At 43.2% G+C, this 21,939-nt stretch overlaps 1 protein-coding gene across 1 annotated transcript in view; it reads left to right on the top strand.

Annotated features, from left to right (window-relative positions):
- Positions 1-21,939, top strand: part of LOC126108866 (uncharacterized) — a 183,768-nt gene that overhangs the window by 14,932 nt on the left and 146,897 nt on the right. Inside the window, exon 3 of the mRNA XM_049914230.1 lies at positions 607-894. Within this exon, the coding sequence (XP_049770187.1) occupies positions 607-894 (288 nt within the window). The remainder of the gene's footprint in view (positions 1-606; positions 895-21,939) is intronic.

Here is a 21,939-nt window from a genome sequence, read left to right on the forward strand (position 1 = left end):
TTTCATTGGAGACTGCTCATCTGATTAAGAGTGGGTGATACACGTTTCCTGTCACTTTTCATTGCTTCCAATATGTGGTCTGTCTTTGAGACAGCCTGGAAATACAGGGCAATTATCTCAATCAGGCATGGCTACTTTACAAGGGGGACTGAGGCAAATGGTCTCATCATGACTTACATAGTTTTTCCTATCTGCGGATGTCCATGCACCCACGAATCGTCCACTAATCTCTCCTTTACAAGATAACTGTTAGTCCATGTCTTCAGAACTCAAAGACTGCAGCGATGAAACAAAAATGTAATTCTGATAACATTGTTTTCTTTCCATCTCCAATGCAATAAAACCTATTTACTTCCTTATTTTTACTATGTCAAGAGCGATGCAGGGACTTCTTGGACACCCTGTAGATGTAGACGTGCATAGTGACATGATACCTGTCTTTGTTAATACTCTTACTTTGTGTTGACATGCCGCCTCACATACTTCTGGGTAACTGAACCTGGGTAATGTGGGTAAACAACGCCCAGGCTCGTCATCCAGAGAAGACTTTGGATTCAGCTGCCTGCAGTGTACGGCCACCACCTACTTGCTGTTGTTTTCTTGCAGATGAGGAGTGGCAGCTGGAGGACAGAACCCACGCTACGCTCTCCGTGAACACTGACTGCGTGCAGCTCTCCGTGAACACTGACTGCGTGCAGCTGTTGGTGAACACCCTGGACCACCCCACGTGTCCGCTGGAAGACCTGCCACTGGAAGCCGTGAAGCAGCGCGAGCAGTGCCACGAGCAGCTGTGGGACGACGTGGAGCAGTGGTCGCCCCCACATACCCGTCACCAGCTACCTGGCCTACACGCAGAGGATAAACGTCAACCTCTGTCTGCTGGCCTGGATGGCGGTCAACTCGTACGGCATTTGTCAGGATGTCCCGTTTAGTCCGATACAGTCCGTGCGCGATGCTCGCTGCTATTTCGATAGTCCCGACGATCAATCATGTCTGCAGTCGAACGCTACAGACGCCATCTGCTCTGTTTCCAGAGCTATTCTGTTGCTAAAGTGTCGCGACTTTCCTCCTTTAGGACTTCCTATGATTGTACGTTCACTAGTTTCGCATTTCCATTATTGCATAGTAGTAGCAGTGTACTGTATCAAAAGCTAACAGAAGAAACACTGAACTACAAAAACAGTTTAAACAACACCACCTTGAAATACAAGGATTTCAAAATAGACAGCTTGAAGCCTTTAGAAATCTCATTTGTACTGGTAAATATAATTTTCCATTTTTCGACTGCCGGAGTATACTTGTACCTTCCCCAGTTACGCAACTTGCCTGGAAAGATATTCTTGTCCTTTCAGATCACGTGCATAACCCAGATCCTGTGTTCTGAGGTCGTGTATCGTATGGCAGGTGTCCCTGACTTACCAACAGCAGTGCTGATAGACAGCGCCCTCACACTTCTCAGCTGTATCTGGCTGAACTCATTCTGCTACCAGATGTACTCTTGTGTTCGCCATTTCAGGCTTCCTGACCAGCTACTATCTGCTGAAGTAAGCCAGTTATTCCGTCGTGAGGTGCTGTGTGTGTTTATACCGTGGAGTATAGTATGTGTGGCAGCTGTTGCTTTGGAAAAGACGAGTAAACATTACCTGATCCACAGTCGTATAGTAGTCCTTGCAGGGATTTCAGTGTCTGTGGCATTCAACTTGGTTTGTCTCGGACTGCTTGGATACATGTACCTACGTACTCGGTGCTCGATGCGGCAACTCAAAATTGTTGATAACAAGAAATTTGTCTCAAAAAAGCAATGTCTTTTTATGTCAGTTAAAGCCATTATATTAAGTGGAATAGGAATTATTATTAGAATTGGGTTCCACCAAGCTCAGGGAATTGCGCAGATAGTGTACTATATACAAGGACCAGTGCTCTTCGTCTGTTTCGTTTGCAATGGAACGACGCTCCCCATACTGAAGAACAGGATACTTCTTTGGTGGAACCCAACCGACATCTCTGCAGGTCTAGAGCTGTGTTCGGCAGCCGAGAGGAATCTCGCCAGGAGAAACAATGAAGTCTCCCTTTTCAGAATCCTCGCTGTAGCCTCCTTCAGTATTTTTCGCAAATAACTCTCTCCACACTACACTGCATTAAGCTCAGCAATAAAAATGGACTCTACCTGGTATGACAATATTAAATGTCATTAAATCTGATATCGTACAGCCAATACTTCTCTTTCCTAACGTCTCCTTCATTTATAACTGTGTGCTTATTTGTGAGTGGTAGCCTCTGTCTACCTATTCTAATGCACTGAGACTACTTACTAAAATTGTTGGGAAATGATTTGTGTATACAATAGGCTGCGTCAATCACACAGCTTGTTATATACAAGGAAAACGCAGCACGTTGTCGGAGGAATTCCCGTTCGTCAGTGTCATCTACCGTGGCGATGGTGCATTTCTGGACACATGTTCGTAGGACGTTTTTTCTCCGTTTTCATTCGAGGATCTGTCTTTGCAGTATGTCGATTTTATTAATGTATGATATTAGTATATATCATATTATGTCTGAAACAAAGAAATTTTCCATGTGTGTGTGAAAGATGTACTTTTACATGATTTGTAATTCACGTACCATGACAAGAGACATTCAGATACTTATAAAATCAAAAGAGAGGGGCGTGTGACTGAAGTGGTGTGTGCATGAAAGTGTAAATAGGTTTGTTGAGCTTATTAGTGGTTCGATTACATAGAGTGGCTCAAACAGGTATGGTAATAAAGTAACAGATGACTTCTTGTGTGAAATGTGGCTTGAAGTGAATGCAAAATGTCGAATGGCATAGTTATATGAGATTAGCATTATTGGGTTTGTGAAACAAGATGATTTGTTAAGCGAGAGGTCTGTAAGGGTACTATGGCAGATGATAAAAGTTAATGTTCCATGTGCCACTCTTGAGCAAGGAAGAACATTACTTAAAGGCGTATCTACAGAAACAGTACTGTGGAAGGATAAACTTATGCCAGTACTGTGAGTCCTGGAAAACATGTGCCATAGTAGCTAAACTAGAAGCACACAGTACGCCGAAATTGTTGTGATTCGTATCAATAGACGATCTCCCATTTGTTCAAATAAAACCTGAGTGACCAAAGTAAAGGAGTGTCTGTGTGAATTTAGTACCCAGCCCAAATGAAAATCCTGTGATAAATAGTACTAAATGGAGTGATTTTCGTGAATTGTGAAAGTACAGCAATCATCGCGCACTTAGGTGTCCGCAGTGTTAACCGCGATTTCCGTACTCGACGCAGTGGAACCAGAGGCCGCAGCGCCACGAGGGAGGCAGGTGCCGGGTGCAGCCCGCCTGGCCGCAGGGGGGCGCCGGCAGTTCAACACATTCTGTAAAACCGTTTGACAAAGACTTGCAGGCCGTGCGCCTCGATTCTGTCAGCGCAGCGCCAAGCCGACCCTGGCCCACTCTGCGTGACGCCACAAGAGCGCGCCGCGGCCTTCTCTTTAGGTGGTGGTGGCCAGAGCCGACATGGGTCGCACTGGGGGCACTCAGCGGCCCACCCAGGCAAGTGTCCTGCACCACCGTGACATGCGTAAAGCCAGCCCGACACAGTGGTCGCCAGCCGAGCCTCGACCCGCTGGGAAGTATCGAACCTCATCGTTCGAAAGGCAGTAGTTAATGGCCCTCATGCTACCTACTTACCCCCACGCAAGATCCCGAGTTCCGACCGCAGTATTGGGAACATTCACAGCCAAGTCCAGGAAATTACTTTCGACTGGCTGTACGAAATACACAGTTCAAACTCAACAGGAAGATGGTCATTCAAAAAACATTACTCCCAGATTTGGATAACAGACTGAGATTATCGCTATCCGATTACCCCAGCCACATCAGTCTGAGTCGGAGCACCACTGCCACTTAGCTAACATCACCGAGTTTTCCCTGAGCTCCAATTCGCCGTAAACGCCCACACTAATTACTATGCAACATTCGCAGATAACGGCAGCAAAGTTCTTAGGCGGTAATAGATGCGCGCAAACGAGGACGCATTTGGAAACTCCAGAACCCTGTGCGCCGCGACACAGAACTCCGCTCCAGAGCGCCCGCGACGCGCCACGTCGGCCACACGGGCGCCGACGGCCAGCTTTCGATTCCCCGAGCTCCGAGCCTCTCCACGAAATCCTTCTACACGTGGGCCTTTCAGCCAATCAGGAGCAGCAGAGGGCTGCAAGCCCCACCACTGGCCACTCCCTGCCGCTGCTTACAGCCACTGCTGTCACGTTCTGATCTTCAGAAAGGCCAACCAGCGAGCAGATATGGGTGGTCAGGGAATTACCTGTTACAACCCTTTCACTCGTGCGGTATCAAGCATTAACTTCTGTAACCGATATACCTATTAAGGGCTTTCCTCTGATATATCTAGAGACAAGCATTCTCGCAGCCGAAACTGCTTGAACTGTTTTTACATGTATGTAGTTGTTAGACAGCACACATGTTACTCAGACGATGTCCCCTGCAAAGTGCATCATGCGTAACTCGCGCCACTGTCGTCAAATGCATCATTGTCAGAGCGATTCAGACTTGGGATCAGCAGTCTGCACAACCGCCACACTTTGAGACAGGGACGACCAACTCGCATCTGCCAAGGCTAAAGGCACAGAACTCAACGCTCACTGCGACCGTTCTCAAGCAGGGCGTGGGGACTATGGATCGTCCTGTTTCCGATATGCAACAACAGTTTTCAGCGCACCAGACTCAAGTAGAGAACTGTCTCCACCAGATCTCCAGAAACGCAACGCTACGCGAACTAGCCAAAAACCCGGACAAGAAACCCGAAGTAAACAGACAAAGCCGCCACAAACACGATACTCCAATTACAAAAAGTTTACACTCATCGAAATACATCTCACAAAGAACAAGGTTTACAACTGGTTGGATGCAGTTGGAATTAAAGCACATCTAACACAACTTATGGCACTTTAGCAAACCCTACAATAAACTATAAGCTAAGAAGGTGGTAAAGAAACCGCCAAATCGTTGTAACCTGCACTAAAACAGTTGCCTGGGCCACCAAGTCGTTCACAAAAAAATCCGAAAAAAATTGCATTCACCACAACACACGCATCAGATATCGAAACCCGAGAGAACAGTTTCAGTTACTTACCGATCTGGAGCAACAGTAACAGAAATCACACCGCACGCCAAACACTAAGCAAAAGAGAACCCACACAGACTCACGCTCGCCTTTGTGATTACCAATTTTGACCGTGATACAACAAACGAAAAAACTGAAGGGGACCTAAAGGTACCGGGAAACTAAATCAAAATTCCCCGCTATTCCTTCCAGTCATGTATAGTTTCAAAGAACCAACTAACGAGCTACTTGTTCACCATTTCAGAATGCACTGTGCACCTCACAAGGTTGGACTATTTAAACACTGCCTCCTCAATAACAGCAACGTCCATATTGCAACACTTTCCAATAAGACACGAAAAGCTGCGATATAATTTGAAATGTGAAGAATGGAGTCGAGCACATCGAATTTTTAATTGCAAAATAGACCCGAAACAAGAAGCACCAAAATGCAGGAGCTGCGACACTGATAACGTTAATAGTGATGAGAGTCGCAAAGAAAGACCAAAACAGCCTATCTCAGCAAACAAAACTGAAAACATTAAGCACATTCATGAAACTATCACGGTCTTCGTCCAAGAATGTCACGAAAACAATCAAACGGAAAACATACTCTGAGTCCCCACTACATGATATTTGAAAGAAGGGAAATAATAACAGCAGCTTCTAAAAAGCTCCTACTACGTTCTTTGGCGAACGCGGATCCAAGTCTACATCGCCATATTGATAGACAAGGAGGCCTATGCCCAACCTAGCCTGACACACCAGGAAACAAGAATTAACCTTCACATTCAAGCCTAAGAAAGATATTGGCACTATCTGCATCGTCAAATCACTGGGTTTCTGCTCTAAAAACAAACTCCCTAAAGGCATAATAAGAGAGAAAGAAGTTGGTATTATAGTCGCAGCACATACCTCAGGAGCAGGTAGAGAAATCAATCTAGATAACTGTATCTGTCACCAACCTAATTAACCCAAACCAGACCGTAGTAGACGCTGAGATACATGCTTCATAGTCTTTCAAATAAAACACCACAACGATGTATCCTGCCGAGGAACTGCCAACTGATCTCGTTAATTATATACTCTCATCTTGCCCAGCTAAAGGAACAGGAGACTCAGTATTAGATCTGCGATATTTGCTGAAAAATTGAACAAGAAAGATATTAAACTAGTTGTAGCCATTTTGAATCACGCAAGACTCAGAAATGACTCGCCGCCTTTTATCAATCACTATCGAACTTCTATCTTAGAACATATACTACGTACAACATAGCTACCCAGATTCTGAAGCTACGCTGAATTTGGCGACTGCATAGCTAACGAATACCTCACATTTATTACGCTGTGAACCACAAAAACTAAAAAAAACTTAAAACGATCATAAACTCACGAAATCGGATAGTCGAAAAATTCAGATTGATACGTTTTAACACAAAACCTAACGAATCAACTATTCTAATCACTCCTTAAGACTCCTGACGTAGATAAGAAACAAAATTAAACAGTAGGGAAATTCTATAGACCATAAGGCACTAACCAAATGGATATGCTACGATTGGACTGAACGTTTTCAATGACCTAATAAGAAGAGAAACCCACCAAATGATGCGCGAGGTAGTCACAAGAATTAGGTCCCACAATAGCAGTAGTTTTTGGAAAAAAGTTCCAACAGTCATAGGACACCATTTGCGAACAGCCATCCTTAATAGCAAATGAGAATGTCATTCATTACTGACGACCTCAAAAAGTTCCTCAAAGTGCTAGAAAAACATTCACGGTCATCCACGGTATCCAAAATTCGATGAAACCGACGAACAAATAATACTCGAAAATCCGAACGCAACCGCTTAACATCCACTATTTTATAAGATTGACGAATACGAAATGGAAGGAAAGCAGCTCAGAGACTGGAGGCACTGGAAGATGACAAAATAAATCACTCCTTTCACAAGACACCTGCCTCAAACACATCAGACGTTTCTTCATCGCGGCCATGAAACTGAAAATAGTCTCTCTAAAATAGAAGCAAGCTATAATCGAGATGATTTTCCAACCCGAAAGACCAAAAAACAACACCAAATCATAGGTTACCGTGCTCTCAGTGATAGGGAAAGCTTTCGAGACAGACTAAAAATATTCAAGGAAGAGCAATATAATCGCACAAGAACAAGCCGGGTTCAGCGGCAACCACAGCACAGGCGACCCGGTCCCAGGACTGAGCAGCAGAGCGACGCAGGCTGAACGCAACACGGCAGGCGCGACGCCGGCACGCTTTCTCGTGGATGGCGAACGCGCCTTCCATTGGTTGTGGCATGCTGGGCTGCTCTTTGAAACGCTACTTTTGAACTTCGCATGCCAAAGTGTTCAACTTACTAAAAACGTTGCTGGAAACAGGTAAGTACAAGCGCTGCTTGGTGATCACCATTCGGCAAGTATTATGCCAGCCGCAGAGACGTCACGTGGGACAGTCACGTCTCCACTGCTGCACACCAACAACACGGCTGACATCGCAAAAGTTCGAGGGTCGAAAGAAGAGCCCTGTACACAGACGACACTGCGTACTGTTGTCACGGCCCGACATGTGGCAGAATTAACAAGCAGGTCAACCCCTTCACAAACAAGCAGGAATCATCGCTAAGCAAGTCGAGTAGGTTAAAATACAGTGGATCCACGAAATCTATTCTTCAGCACCAACCTGTGATCTTCAAATACCCCTACTTTAAATAAATATGTATTCCTCACGTCATCTTCACAGGTACTCTGACAGTCAGTTATCAACAATGAAGAAATACACCAACTGGAAAATAAGATGTTATAACACAGAGAGATGTTGTTACGCCCCTCAGTGTCAAGACTGGTTTTAAAAATAGCTCTCCATTCTACTGTATAACTTGCAGGCCTCTTCATCTCCAAGTACATACTGCAGCCCTCATCCATCCCAATCTCCTTACTGTATTCACCACCTGGTCTTCCTCTACGATTTTCACCCACACTTCACTTCAAAACTAAATTGGTTACCTGTCGACATCTCGGAACGTGTCCTACCAACTGACCCTCCGTTTGGTCAAGTTGCGCCTCGCATGTTCCCACGTTTCTCGGGAATACAAACTTATCTTCCCTGAGGTCGGCGTCTACCAGTTTTTACATTCTTCTGTAAAGAATTTGAGTTACTATTTTACAACGACGAGTTATTAAACCGATAGTTCAGTAATTTTCACACCTATCAGCAACTGCTTTCTTTGGAATTGATAACATTACATTCTTCTTAAGGTCTGTGGGTACTTCGCCTGTCTCATACGCCTGGCACAATAGGTGGAAGAGCTCCGCCATGGCCGACTCTCCCGAGGCTCCCTGTAATCCTGCCAAAAGACTGTTTACTCCCTGGCCCTCGTTTCGACTTAGATATTTCAGAACACTGTCAAATTTGACCTCGTACTGTTACATCTCCCACCTCATTTACATCCATGACCACTTCCCTATCTGTAATATTACCTTCAGTGATATATAACTGACATAACTACATTTGCTGAAAACAAAACCTATGTAATGTCATGACAGCAGAAATTATAAATATGATGTAGCTATGCTATTGACTATACATAGATCACTACACCATTCAGACAGCAGTTTCTCCTACATAACATAGCACTTACCTCCGACTTACAAAGTTGTCTTACAAATCCCTTCGTATCATACTAGAGATTAGTTTCTAAGCATTTGTCTTAAAGACTAACAATACAATGTAACAGGAAACAAAATGCCTTAACGATGGACAAATAAACGCAGGTGCTGCTTTTTTAAAGGAAGGTTTTAACCCACTCATGAAGCGAATGCTAGGACTCAGCTGTAAGAATAACATCGTCCTCCAATCCGCCAGGATTAGTCGCTGCGTCCAAACCAAATAAGAGCCTCAGATTAAAGATGAACACCGTCACCACATCATTGTTGTTGTTGTAGTCTTCAGTCCTGAGACTGGTTTGATGCAGCTCTCCATGCTACTCTATCCTGTGCAAGCTTCTTCATCTCCCAGTACCTACTGCAACCTACATCCTTCTGAATCTGCTTAGTGTATTCATCTCTTGGTCTCCCTCTATGATTTTTACCCTCCACGCTGCCCTCCAATACTAAATTGGTGATCCCTTGATGCCTCAGAACATGTCCTACCAACCGATCCCTTCTTCTGGTCAAGTTGTGCCACAAACTCCTCTTCTCCCCAATCCCATTCAATACTTCCTCATTAGTTATGTGATCTACCCATCTAATCTTCAGCATTCTTCTGTAGCACCACATTTCAAAAGCTTCTATTCTCTTCCTGTCCAAACTATTTACTGTCCATGTTTCACTTCCATACATGGCTACACTCCATACAAATACTTTCAGAAATGACTTCCTGACACTTAAATCTATACTCGATGTTAACAAACTTCTCTTCTTCAGAAACGCTTTCCTTGCCATTGCCAGTCTACATTTTATATCCTCTCTACTTCGTCCATCATCAGTTATTTTGCTCCCCAAATAGCAAAACTCCTTTACTACTTCAAGTGTCTCATTTCCTAATCTAATACCCTCAGCATCACCCGACTTAATTCGACTACATTCCATTATCCTCGTTTTGCTTTTGTTGATGTTCATCTTATATCCTCCCTTCAAGACACCATCCATTCCGTTCAACTGCTCTTCCAAGTCCTTTGCTGTCTCTGACAGAATTACAATGTCATCGGCGAACCTCAAAGTTTTTATTTCTTCTCCATGGATTTTAATACCTACTCCAAATTTTTCTTTTGTTTCCTTTACTGCTTACTCAATATAGAGACTGAATAACATCGGGGAGAGGCTACAACCCTGTCTCACTCCCTTCCCAACCACTGCTTCCCTTTCATGTCCCTCAACTCTTATAACTGCCATCTGGTTTCTGTACAAGTTGTAAATAGCCTTTCGCTCCCTGTATTTTACCCCTGCCACCTTTAGAATTTGAAAGAGAGTATTCCAGTCAACATTATCAAAAGCTTTCTCTAAGTCTACAAATGCTAGAAACGTAGGTTTGCCTTTCCTTAATCTTTCTTGTAAGATAAGTCGTAGGGTCAGTATTGCCTCACGTGTTCCAGTATTTCTACGGAATCCAAGCTGATCTTCCCCGAGGTCGGCTTCTACTAGTTTTTCCATTCGTCTGTAAAGAATTCGTGTTAGTACTTTGCAGCTGTGGCTTATTAAACTGATTGTTCGGTAATTTTCACATCTGTCAACACCTGCTTTCTTTGGGATTGGAATTATTATATTCTTCTTGAAGTCTGAGGGTATTTCGCCTGTTTCATACATCTTGCTCACCAGGCGGTAGAGTTTTGTCAGGACTGGCTCTCCCAAGGCCGTCAGTAGTTCCAATGGAATGTTGTCTACTCCGGGGGCCTTTTTTCGACTCAGGTCTTTCAGTGCTCTGTCAAAATCTTCACGCAGTATTATATCTCCAATTTCATCTTCATCTACATCCTCTTCCATTTCCATAATATTGTCCTCAAGTGCATCGCTCTTGTATAGACCCTCTACATACTCCTTCCACCTTTCTGCTTTCCCTTCTTTGCTTAGAACTGGGTTTCCATCTGAGCTCTTGATGTTCATACATGTGGTTCTCTTATCTCCAAAGGTCTCTTTAATTTTCCTGTAGGCAGTATCTATCTTACCCCTAGTGAGATAAGCCTCTACATCCTTACAATTGTCCTCTAGCCATCCCTGCTTAGCCATTTTGCACTTCCTGTCGATCTCATTTTTGAGACGTTTGTATTCCTTTTTGCCTGCTTCATTTACTGCATTTTTGTATTTTCTCCTTTCATCAATTAAATTCAATATTTCTTCTGTTACCCAAGGATTTCTACTAACCCTCTTCTTTTTACCTACTTGAACCTCTGCTGCCTTCACTACTTCATCCCTCAGAGCTACCCATTCCTCTTCTACTGTATTTCTTTCCCCCATTCCTTTCAATTGTTCCCTTATGCTCTCCCTGAAACTCTGTACAACCTCTGGTTCTTTCAGTTTATCCAGGTCCCATCTCCTTAAATTCCCACCTTTTTGCAGTTTCTTCAGTTTTAATCTACAGGTCATAACCAATAGATTGTGGTCAGAGTCCACATCTGCCCCTGGAAATGTCTTACAATTTAAAACCTGGTTCCTAAATCTCTGTCTTACCATTATATTATCTATCTGATACCTTTTAGTATCTCCAGGGTTCTTCCATGTATACAACCTTCTATCATGATTCTTAAACCAAGTGTTAGCTATGATTAAGTTGTGCTCTGTGCAAAATTCTATCAGGCGGCTTCCTCTTTCATTTCTTAGCCCCAGTCCATATTCACCTACTACGTTTCCTTCTCCCCCTTTTCCTACACTCGAATTCCAGTCACCCATGACTATTAAATTTTCGTCTCCCTTCACTATCTGAATAATTTCTTTTATTTCATCATACATTTCTTCAATTTCTTCGTCATCTGCAGAGCTAGTTGGCATGTGACAGCGAGAGCGAGAGCACCAGCAGCAGCACAGTACTGTTTGTATAAAGCGTTTATTTTGCATTTTGTTTACGACCTTCCACTAAGGAAGGGATTCTATTTGTGTTTATCTGCTCTGCATAGTAACTAACAGTTCTTGATAAAACTTTACGTAGTTTTCGTGTTAGATTTCTTAGTGTTTTCTTGATCGTTTAGAACAGAAAGCGCCCTAAAACCGTCATTTGTTTGTTTCGCGGCCGTTAGCCACTAGTCACTTGAATCAGCAGTTGTCTTGTGACAGCGAGAGCGAGAGCACCAGCAGCAGCACAGTACTGTTTGTATAAAGCGTTTATTTTGCATTTTGTTTACGACCTTCCACTAAGGAAGGGATTCTATTTGTGTTTATCTGCTCTGCATAGTAACTAACAGTTCTTGATAAAACTTTACGTAGTTTTCGTGTTAGATTTCTTAGTGTTTTCTTGATCGTTTAGAACAGAAAGCGCCCTAAAACCGTCATTTGTTTGTTTCGCGGCCGTTAGCCACTAGTCACTTGAATCAGCAGTTGTCTTGTGACAGCGAGAGCGAGAGCACCAGCAGCAGCACAGTACTGTTTGTATAAAGCGTTTTTGTACTTATTTGCTGCGCTTAGCTTTTAAATAGTTTTTCTGGGAAAACCTAGCGTAGTTTTCGCGTCTCGTATTTCAGTGAGTGTTTCTTGATTATCAGAGTAGCTCATCAGAAGATTATCTTGGGAATTTGTCACCGTATAGGGTAGGGTAAACATAGTCATGTGTAGGGACTGTGGTTGTTGTGAGCGGACGCAAGGAGAATTGGCCACTCTTCGGGGGCAGGTGGAGGCTTTGTCTGTTAGGCTCATCGAGCTCGAGGTGCAGGCGTCGGCTCGTAGTGGCGTTGGGGCAACTGTGGTGAGACCTATGCCTACTTCGGTGGCCTTGGAATCACATGGAACCCCTGATGTCGCTGCGTCTTCCGGCAGTGAGCATCTTACCGGTCAGCCATCACTCCAGGGTGAATGGCGGACAGTGGTGGGCTCTCGCGTGCCTGGCCGAAAGGCGAAGGTGGGATCTGGCCGTGTGGCAGCTGCCTTACCCCTTTCCAACAGGTACGGGGTGCTTCCTAGTGGTGATGACATCGTTTCCGAGCCACCACAGGATGCCTCGCCTGTTGGGCCAGTGGCCGATTCTCCGGCAAGGTCCCGACAGTCACAGAGGGCGGGCCTATTAGTTATAGGGAGCTCCAACGTTAGGCGGGTTATGGAGCCCCTCAGGAAAATAGCGGGTAGGTCGGGGAAGAATGCCAGTGTGCACTCGGTGTGCTTGCCGGGGGGTCTCGTCCGTAATGTGGAGGAGGCCCTTCCGGCAGCTATTGAACGCACTGGGTGTGACCGGCTGCAGATAGTAGCACATGTCGGAACGAATGACGCCTGCCGCTTGGGTTCTGAGGCCATCCTTGGTTCCTTCCGGCGGCTGGCTGATTTGGTGAAGACAACCAGCATCGCACGCGGAGTGCAAGCTGAGCTTAATATCTGCAGCATAGTGCCCAGGGTCGATCGCGGTCCTCTGGTTTGGAGCCGTGTGGAGGGTCTAAACCAGAGGCTCAGACGACTCTGCGACTATAATGGTTGCAAATTCATCGACCTCCGTTATTGGGTGGAGAACTGTAGGGCCCCCCTAGACAGGTCAGGCGTGCACTACACACCGGAAGCAGCTACTAGGGTAGCAGAGTACGTGTGGCGTGCACACGGGGGTTTTTTAGGTTAGAGGGACCCCTCCTTGGGCGAAACGATAAAATACCTGACGGCCTACCAGAGAGGACATTATCATCGTTGATAAAGAACGTCCGTCCTCAGAGACCAAAAACAGGAAAAGTTAACGTAATATTGGTAAACTGCAGGAGTATCCAGGGCAAGGTTCCTGAATTAGTATCTCTTATTGAAGGAAATAGTGCGCATATAGTATAAGGAACGGAAAGTTGGTTAAAACCAGAAGTGAACAGTAACGAAATCCTAGACACAGAATGGAATATATACCGCAAGGATAGGATAAACGCCAATGGTGGAGGAGTATTTATAGCAGTAAAGAATTCAATAATATCCAGTGAAGTTATTAGCGAATGCGAATGTGAAATAATCTGGGTTAAGCTAAGTATCAAAGGTGGGTCAGATATGATAGTCGGATGCTTCTATAGACCACCTGCATCAGCAACCGTAGTAGTTGAGCGCCTCAGAGAGAACCTGCAGAACGTCGTGAAGAAGTTTCGTGATCATACTATTGTAATAGGGGGAGACTTCAATCTACCAGGTATAGAATGGGATAGTCACACAATCAGAACTGGAGCCAGGGACAGAGACTCTTGTGACATTATCCTGACTGCCTTGTCCGAGAATTACTTCGAGCAGATAGTTAGAGAACCAACTCGTGAAGCTAACGTTTTAGACCTCATAGCAACAAATAGACCGGAACTTTTCGACTCCGTGAATGTAGAAGAGGGTATCAGTGATCATAAGTCAGTGGTTGCATCAATGACTACAAGTGTAATAAGAAATGCCAAGAAAGGAAGGAAAATATATTTGCTTAACAAGAGTGATAGGGCACAAATCGCAGAATATCTGAGTGACCACCATCAAACGTTCATTTCTGAGGAAGAGGATGTGGAACAAAAATGGAAAAAATTCAGAAACATCGTCCAGTACGCCTTAGATAAGTTCGTACCGACTAAGGTCCAAAGTGAGGGGAAAGATCCACCGTGGTATAACAATCATGTACGAAAGGTACTACGGAAACAAAGAAAGCTTCATCATAGGTTTAAGAGTAGTCGAATCATAGCTGATAAGGAAAAGCTGAACGAAGCGAAAAAGAGCGTAAAGAGAGCAATGAGAGAAGCATTCAACGAATTCGAACATAAAACATTGGCAAACAATCTAAACAAGAACCCTAAAAAGTTTTGGTCATATGTAAAATCGGTAAGCGGATCTAAATCCCCTATTCAGTCACTCGTTGACCACGATGGCACCGAAACAGAGGACGACCGAAGAAAGGCAGAAATACTGAATTCAGTGTTCCGAAACTGTTTCACTGCGGAAAATCGTAACACGGTCCCTGACTTCAGCCGTCGCACGGACGCCAAAATGGAAAATATTGAAATAAACGATATCGGAATTGAAAAACAACTGCTATCACTTAGTAGCGGAAAAGCATCCGGACCAGACGAGATACCCTTAAGATTCTACAGTGATTATGCTAAAGAACTTGCCCCCTTTCTATCAGCAATTTATCGTAGATCGCTGGAAGAACGTAAAGTACCTAGCGACTGGAAGAAAGCGCAGGTCGTTCCCATTTTCAAGAAGGGTCATAAATCAGATGCGAATAATTATAGGCCTATTTCGCTTACGTCAATCTGTTGTAGAATAATGGAACATGTTTTGTGTTCTCGTATTATGACGTTCTTAGATAATACAAATCTCCTTCATCATAACCAACATGGATTCCGCAAACAGAGATCATGTGAAACTCAGCTCGCCCTATTTGCCCAAGAAATTCACAGTGCCGTAGACACTGGCGAGCAGATTGATGCCGTATTCCTGGACTTCAGGAAGGCATTTGATACGGTTCCGCACTTACGTTTAATGAAAAAAATACGAGCTTACGGAATATCGGACCAGGTTTGTGATTGGATTCAGGATTTCCTAGAAGAAAGAACTCAACATGTCATTCTTAACGGTTCAAAATCTGCAGATGTAGAGGTAATTTCGGGAGTACCGCAAGGAAGCGTGATAGGACCTTTATTGTTTACAATATACATAAATGACTTAGTTGACAACATCGGTAGCTCCGTGAGGCTATTTGCAGATGACACGGTTGTCTACAAGAAAGTAGCAACATCAGAAGACTCGTACGTACTCCAGGAAGACCTGCAGAGGATTAATGCATGGTGCGACAGCTGGCAGCTTTCCCTGAACGTAGATAAATGTAATATAATGCGCATACATAGGGGCAGAAATCCATTCCAGTACGATTATGCCATAGGTGGTAAATCATTGGAAGCGGTAACGACCGTAAAATACTTAGGAGTTACTATCCGGAGCGATCTGAAGTGGAATGATCACATAAAACAAATAGTGGGAAAAGCAGGCGCCAGGTTGAGATTCATAGGAAGAATTCTAAGAAAATGTGACTCATCGACGAAAGAAGTAGCTTACAAAACGCTTGTTCGTCCGATTCTTGAGTATTGCTCATCAGTATGGGACCCTTACCAGGTTGGATTAATAGAAGAGATAGACATGATCCAGCGAAAAGCAGCGCGATTCGTCATGGGGACATTTAGTCAGCGCGAGAGCGTTACGGAGATGCTGAACAAGCTTCAGTGGCGGACACTTCAAGAAAGGCGTTACGCAATACGGAGAGGTTTATTATCGAAATTACGAGAGAGCACATTCCGGGAAGAGATGGGCAACATATTACTACCGCCCACATATATCTCGCGTAATGATCACAACGAAAAGATCCGAGAAATTAGAGCAAATACGGAGACTTACAAGCAGTCGTTCTTCCCACGCACAATTCGTGAATGGAACAGGGAAGGGGGGATCAGATAGTGGTACAATAAGTACCCTCCGCCACACACCGTAAGGTGGCTCGCGGAGTATAGATGTAGATGTAGATAAACTTGTACTACTGTAGTAGGTGTGGGCTTCGTATCTATCTTGGCCACAATAATGCGTTCACTATGCTGTTTGTAGTAGCTTACCCGCATTCCTATTTTCCTATTCATTATTAAACCTAACTAACCTAAGGACATCACATACATCCATGCCCGAGGCAGGATTCGAACCTGCGACTGTAGTGGTCGCGCGGCCCCAGACTGAAGCGCCTAGAACCACTCAGCCACACTGGCCAGCTCATTAAGCACATTTCCATTCAAAGAGTAACACGTTTGGTAAGCCACATTACTGCTTCTACTAAACTTAAACATTTTCATTTTCACCTCTCCTGTCAACTGTGACTGTAATTGTGATCAGAAAATCAGAAACAGACATTTTTTAACAAAGTCAGTCTGAAGTAGTCGACGAATGATCTTGACCATAATCACATGTTATTAAGATCTGACTTCTCAGGTCCTGGAGATAAGTGATCTTATGTATTACTAAAAGATTAGAACTAAATTATGAAACCTTTTAATTTTCTTGATCGCAAAAACACATTGCTTTACCATTCATTACACGTTTTGGTTGCCAATCAACTATTGTCAGGCTTGTAAAAGAAACAAGAAACAGGGAATTGCCTTAGATTTAACCAAATTTAATAAAGTTACTTAGTATTGCGTGATGATTTGCCAATCATGGTAAATACTACCTGGCTAAGAATTCTGTAGGCTTGAGCCCCATCATCTAATAGCATTTCCTGGAGCTGTGTAAGTATTTCGAAAGAACCTATCGGGTGAATGTGAATAGTAAACTGTTTTCAGACATTAAAGAAATAAGCAAATAGAAATAATGAAAACATACCAATCTGACTAATGAGCCATGTTTTCTATAGACTGTTGGTTACACCAACGAAGTTACAGAGTGCAACTCACAACATATAGTAACAATCAAAACACACTCTCTCGTTAAAAACAAAGGCTTAAGAAGCGAAAGTAATTTAAGGAAGAGACACTCTCTCTAGTTACTTATATCGAAAATGAGTATGAACAGAAATTAGTAAGTGTAGCTGCCTTTTTGGCCCTATCAGCTCTTTACGACTCCGCTTGGTGAGAAGCACTTCTTTAGAAATTTACGATTGTGTCGTAAATTTAATGACTTACTTAACAACATGCTAAGCAATAGATCATTTCATATCTATTCTGACAATGACAGATGCAGGGTACTTAAAACAAATGATAGTTTACTTCAAATGTCTGTTCTGAATCCACTACCTCTTTGGTAGCTTACCAAAACCTCTTCAAAAAAATTGATTTTTTTCTTCAACGTTTCTGATGCTGAAACCTCTTTATCCACTGACATGGACGTCTTGGATGTATACATCAAGAAATAGTGGCTCCACCTAAATCCGCAGAAAATAATTGTATCTACATTACGTGTATGCAGAAGACAGTCAGAGTGCACACCAGAAGACAGATTCAGAGACCAAGTCTCGTTGTACTGCATTACACCATAATACGTAGGAACAGCGCTAGATAGAACTCTTGACTTACAAGTAGCACTCAAAGTCAAAACGAGAAACCACAGTCTTCAAAAATTTGGTGCTATCTTATGCGGAGCTAATGCTCGTATTTTGAGATCCATAGCTCTAACCCTATCATAGGTGCTCTGTTGCTGAAGATTACTGTTTGATCAGGATCAATGGTGCCCATACTAAGAAGATAGATGCCCAACTGAATCAGGCCTTACGAGATGTATTCAGAGTACAATCACTGTTCTCAGCATCATCCCACCTCCACCTCTAAGAAGACCAGCTCTCCTAAAGCTCTGGAAACACATTCTGAAGAATCCTCAGCTAGCCAGTCATCGAGATGCTGCACAGGCAGAACATCAACACTTGAGATCAAGGAAACCCTCATCATGCACAGTAGAAATCCTTGTTGTGTCCTCTTTGATTGTCAACCATTCACGGAAAATTCAGTGGGATCCGTCATAATAGTCAATAAGCATCTAGTCAAGGACCCACGTCTCCCCAGACATCAGTAGAGGATCTTGAAATGGATTAGCAGTGGAGAAGGCTGATGTGCTTATCTTAAGTATGGGGTAAGTGTTCTTTTTACAGACAATTCAATGTCGCTTTCTAAATATTCCAGTTTCAATGGTCTCAGTATCTCAGTATTATCATAAGAGAAACAGGGTCACATGTTGCAACACCCTTGAGGCAGCTGCATGCCCTGCCCGCTGCTGTGCCGTCACATGATGATCAAATCGTGCTAATTCCAGAGATCTTTTATCATCAAACGTGCTGATTCGATTATATGCATGCTTAATTATCATGATATGTAATTACCCTGGGGCTGTCTTCTGGATCCTGAGATGTATATGATAATTTCATCAAATAATTACTTACGTTTTTATCAATTATGCTTCTCCCATGGTCTTGGTCTCTGTATCCTGAGGTGAACTGGGCCGTGGATACTGAAATAGTACTTACCGACGAGAGTCGTTGCACAGTGTCATTTTCACTATGTCTTCACTGCTTAGAAAGTGTGTTAATTGCCCTGTCGTCGTGCTATATAATTTTTACATTTTACTGCATTAAGGCTTGCGATTTCGAGGTCATCTAGACTTCAGAGAGGTATATAAACCATACAGCTCTCTTATATTGTCAGTTCATTTCAGAATGCTACTATTTACCAGTACATACATGTTAGCTTATGGTTCAAAACATGTAAATGTAGGATTAAGTTGTGATCGTGAGTGTAGAGTTATAGTAGAAACGGTGGATGTCCGTCGTAATGTGAAACACAATTTATAGGTATGAATTAGGGCGAGTAATGTTGGCCGATGAAGCATACTGAGAGGTTGATGAGAACACACTACGATCCATTTCAACTTCCTGTTGACATGAACATCTGTAGCAATAAGGTAACCATCATCGACCTGTATAAAACTCCTAACTAAAGTTCTCATCGTCAGCAGAGGATTCTTCACAGTGTGTTTATTTAAAACTTTGAAGTGTGGTGAAGTTGTATTGGTTATGCAGTGCAACAGACAAATACGTTGGCAACTATATGTGAAAGCGTTATTAAACGATGTTGTATGTTATGTAAGTGAATGTTGCATATAAGATGATTTAGAGCAATATGTAAATATATGTATGCTTGCAGCACCGATGCCCTATAAATATTGAAACTGTAGAGCCTGGTTTACAGACAGAGAACGGAAATACGTCGTTGCTCCTGCTGGTTTGAACACAATGGAAGCAGAATTTATAGCGTAAAAAGAACAGTTATTTAAAGAATAATGTAGGGATATAAGATAGAATGAATAATAAGAAATGTGTCAACAATTATTATTTTATTTGCTGCATGTACAAAACGTAAATAAACAAAGTTATTTACAATGTGTACTTGTCTTTCATTGTAAGAGCACCAGTGCAAAACAAATATTATGCAAGATGTTCACAGATATGATAAACACGTCATACTATTCCGCAAACCCTAAATCATATATACAGTAAATATATTCACTCATTGAGTGAATAGAGCCACTATGGTACACTGTCAATAACTTTCGACGATATAAACACACATTTAAAACAGTTTATAAAGGGTTCAAGTTACTTGCAAATACCCACATACTTAAAACTGATATATGAGCAATCGAAGACGGTATTGACTTTGTAAATGAAGGTCCACTAATACTACCTTCAGGCTTTCTGTTAGGACAATGCTTAGCATTTGATGCTGAAAAGGTTTGCAAATCTGATCTGCCTGTAGATACACACATCAAAATGTATTACATCACCTCGGTTCCGAGAGATCCAGAACCTGTACAGAAAACTGGAATAGAATGAAGATAAACATCATTTCCGCTCTTTATATTGGTCATGAAAACCACACATTGCATATTGTTCCACCATACAGCGTGACCTTCAGAGGTGGTGGTCTAGATTGCTGTGCACAACGGTATCTCTAATACGCAGTAGCACGTCCTCTTGCAATGATGCATGCCTGCATTCAACGTGGCATACTATCCACAAGTTCATCAAGGCACTGTTGGTCCAGATTGTCGCACTCCTCAACAGCGATTCGGCGTAGATCCCTCAGAGTGGTTGGTGGGTCACGTCGCACATTAACAGCCCTTTTCAATCTGTCCCAGCCATGTTCGATAGGGCTTATGTCTGGAGAACATGCTGGCCGTGAGATACAGGAGGATTCCAGTTACATTAAGTTATAGTCAGGCAGAGGTTCTGAAATCAGGTATTGGATTGTAACGCATACCCAGGAGCAGTTATAGCACAATTTAATAGTGGTGAAGAGTAGACTGAAGTTTGAAACATTAGTCAGGAAGAAACAATACGCAAGAAAGTGGAATACGTAAGTACTAAGTAATGGAGAGGCAAGCTTAAATGTCTCTGAAGCTACTGATACTGCAATATAGCGCATTAGCCAGTTCAGTAGAATAAGAAGGACACTTCTATAAAGGGCGAACAGAGAGAAACGGTCCAGTAAACGAAGTTCTAAAATGCATACCTTATGAGCTATGAGAACTTTTTCACGTTCGATCCTGTGGAACGAGCACTAAATAGTTTACCTCTCACTCTTTTAGACGTGTCAGTCCTTTTGTCTTTCGTTCTTCGTACCTTACGAATATGTGTATAGTAGTGGAAAAGGCCAGTTACTCGTGTGCTGATAGCAAAGTTTAATCATCCTCCGCTCGACCGTCATTTCAGCATCGTCAGAGTTCTGAGGTGCCGCGATCATGGTTCATTAAGTTACTTCCTCAGTTTGCACACATACCTGCAAATACATCGCTATCTTCCGGTGCAAATGATGAAAGTAACTGTGACTGTTGACATGTATGAGCTACACGTGGGCATTATCGAGGCATTTCAAGCCATGGAACAGAGAATAATTTTAGGAACTGGAAAATATTTTTTAGAAAATGCTGCTTGTTCCAGATATAGGCAGAGACGCTCAGGACGACTCACGAGAAATATGCACAGACAGTCCAGTTACGCTGGATTCCCTGAAAAATTACAGCGATCTTAGATAAATAAGGGCATAAATGAGAACTGCGCAAGGGCAAGTGGCACTCATCTTGGAATGATCAGAAGTCTGCAGTCCTGTGAATGAATTAGGACACAAGCTGGCCAAAGAGCGAGAAAGTGCAACACGAAACTAGAGTGGAAATTTTGTATCACTGAGGAAATGACAAATGCAGTGCGAAAGAGAAGTGAGAAAGAGGGGTCTGAAACCATGAAAGAGACTATGACAAAAAAATTTTTGTTCAGCTGTTCAACATCCCCATTCTACCATTTACCACTGTCGCCTAGTCTTACAGCTGTGTCGGCTGTGCAGGGGAGATTAAAGGCTCTCTCCAACTTGCTGAGACAGTTGAGTCTGGTGGGCCTGGCGGAGGGGCGCGAGCCCGGAAACCGAGGGGTCACTCGACGAATTCTCCTCGGATTATCAGCCGAGTGGCGGCGTCGTCTCGTCCCAACACTCTCTTATACTATGGCTAGCAAGTCGCGATCGCGTAAAAGCAGTGGAATTTGGGGTTTCTTCGCCGATTTAGGTGATGGGAAATCAAAGTGCAGCTGTTGTTCTAAGTGTTTTTCATGTAAAGGAGGAAATACATTTAATCCAGCGCGTCATGTTCGAGT

The sequence above is a fragment of the Schistocerca cancellata genome, chromosome 11 (genome assembly GCF_023864275.1).
Source record: "Schistocerca cancellata isolate TAMUIC-IGC-003103 chromosome 11, iqSchCanc2.1, whole genome shotgun sequence".
In the NCBI taxonomy this organism is placed as follows: Eukaryota; Metazoa; Arthropoda; class Insecta; order Orthoptera; family Acrididae; genus Schistocerca; species Schistocerca cancellata.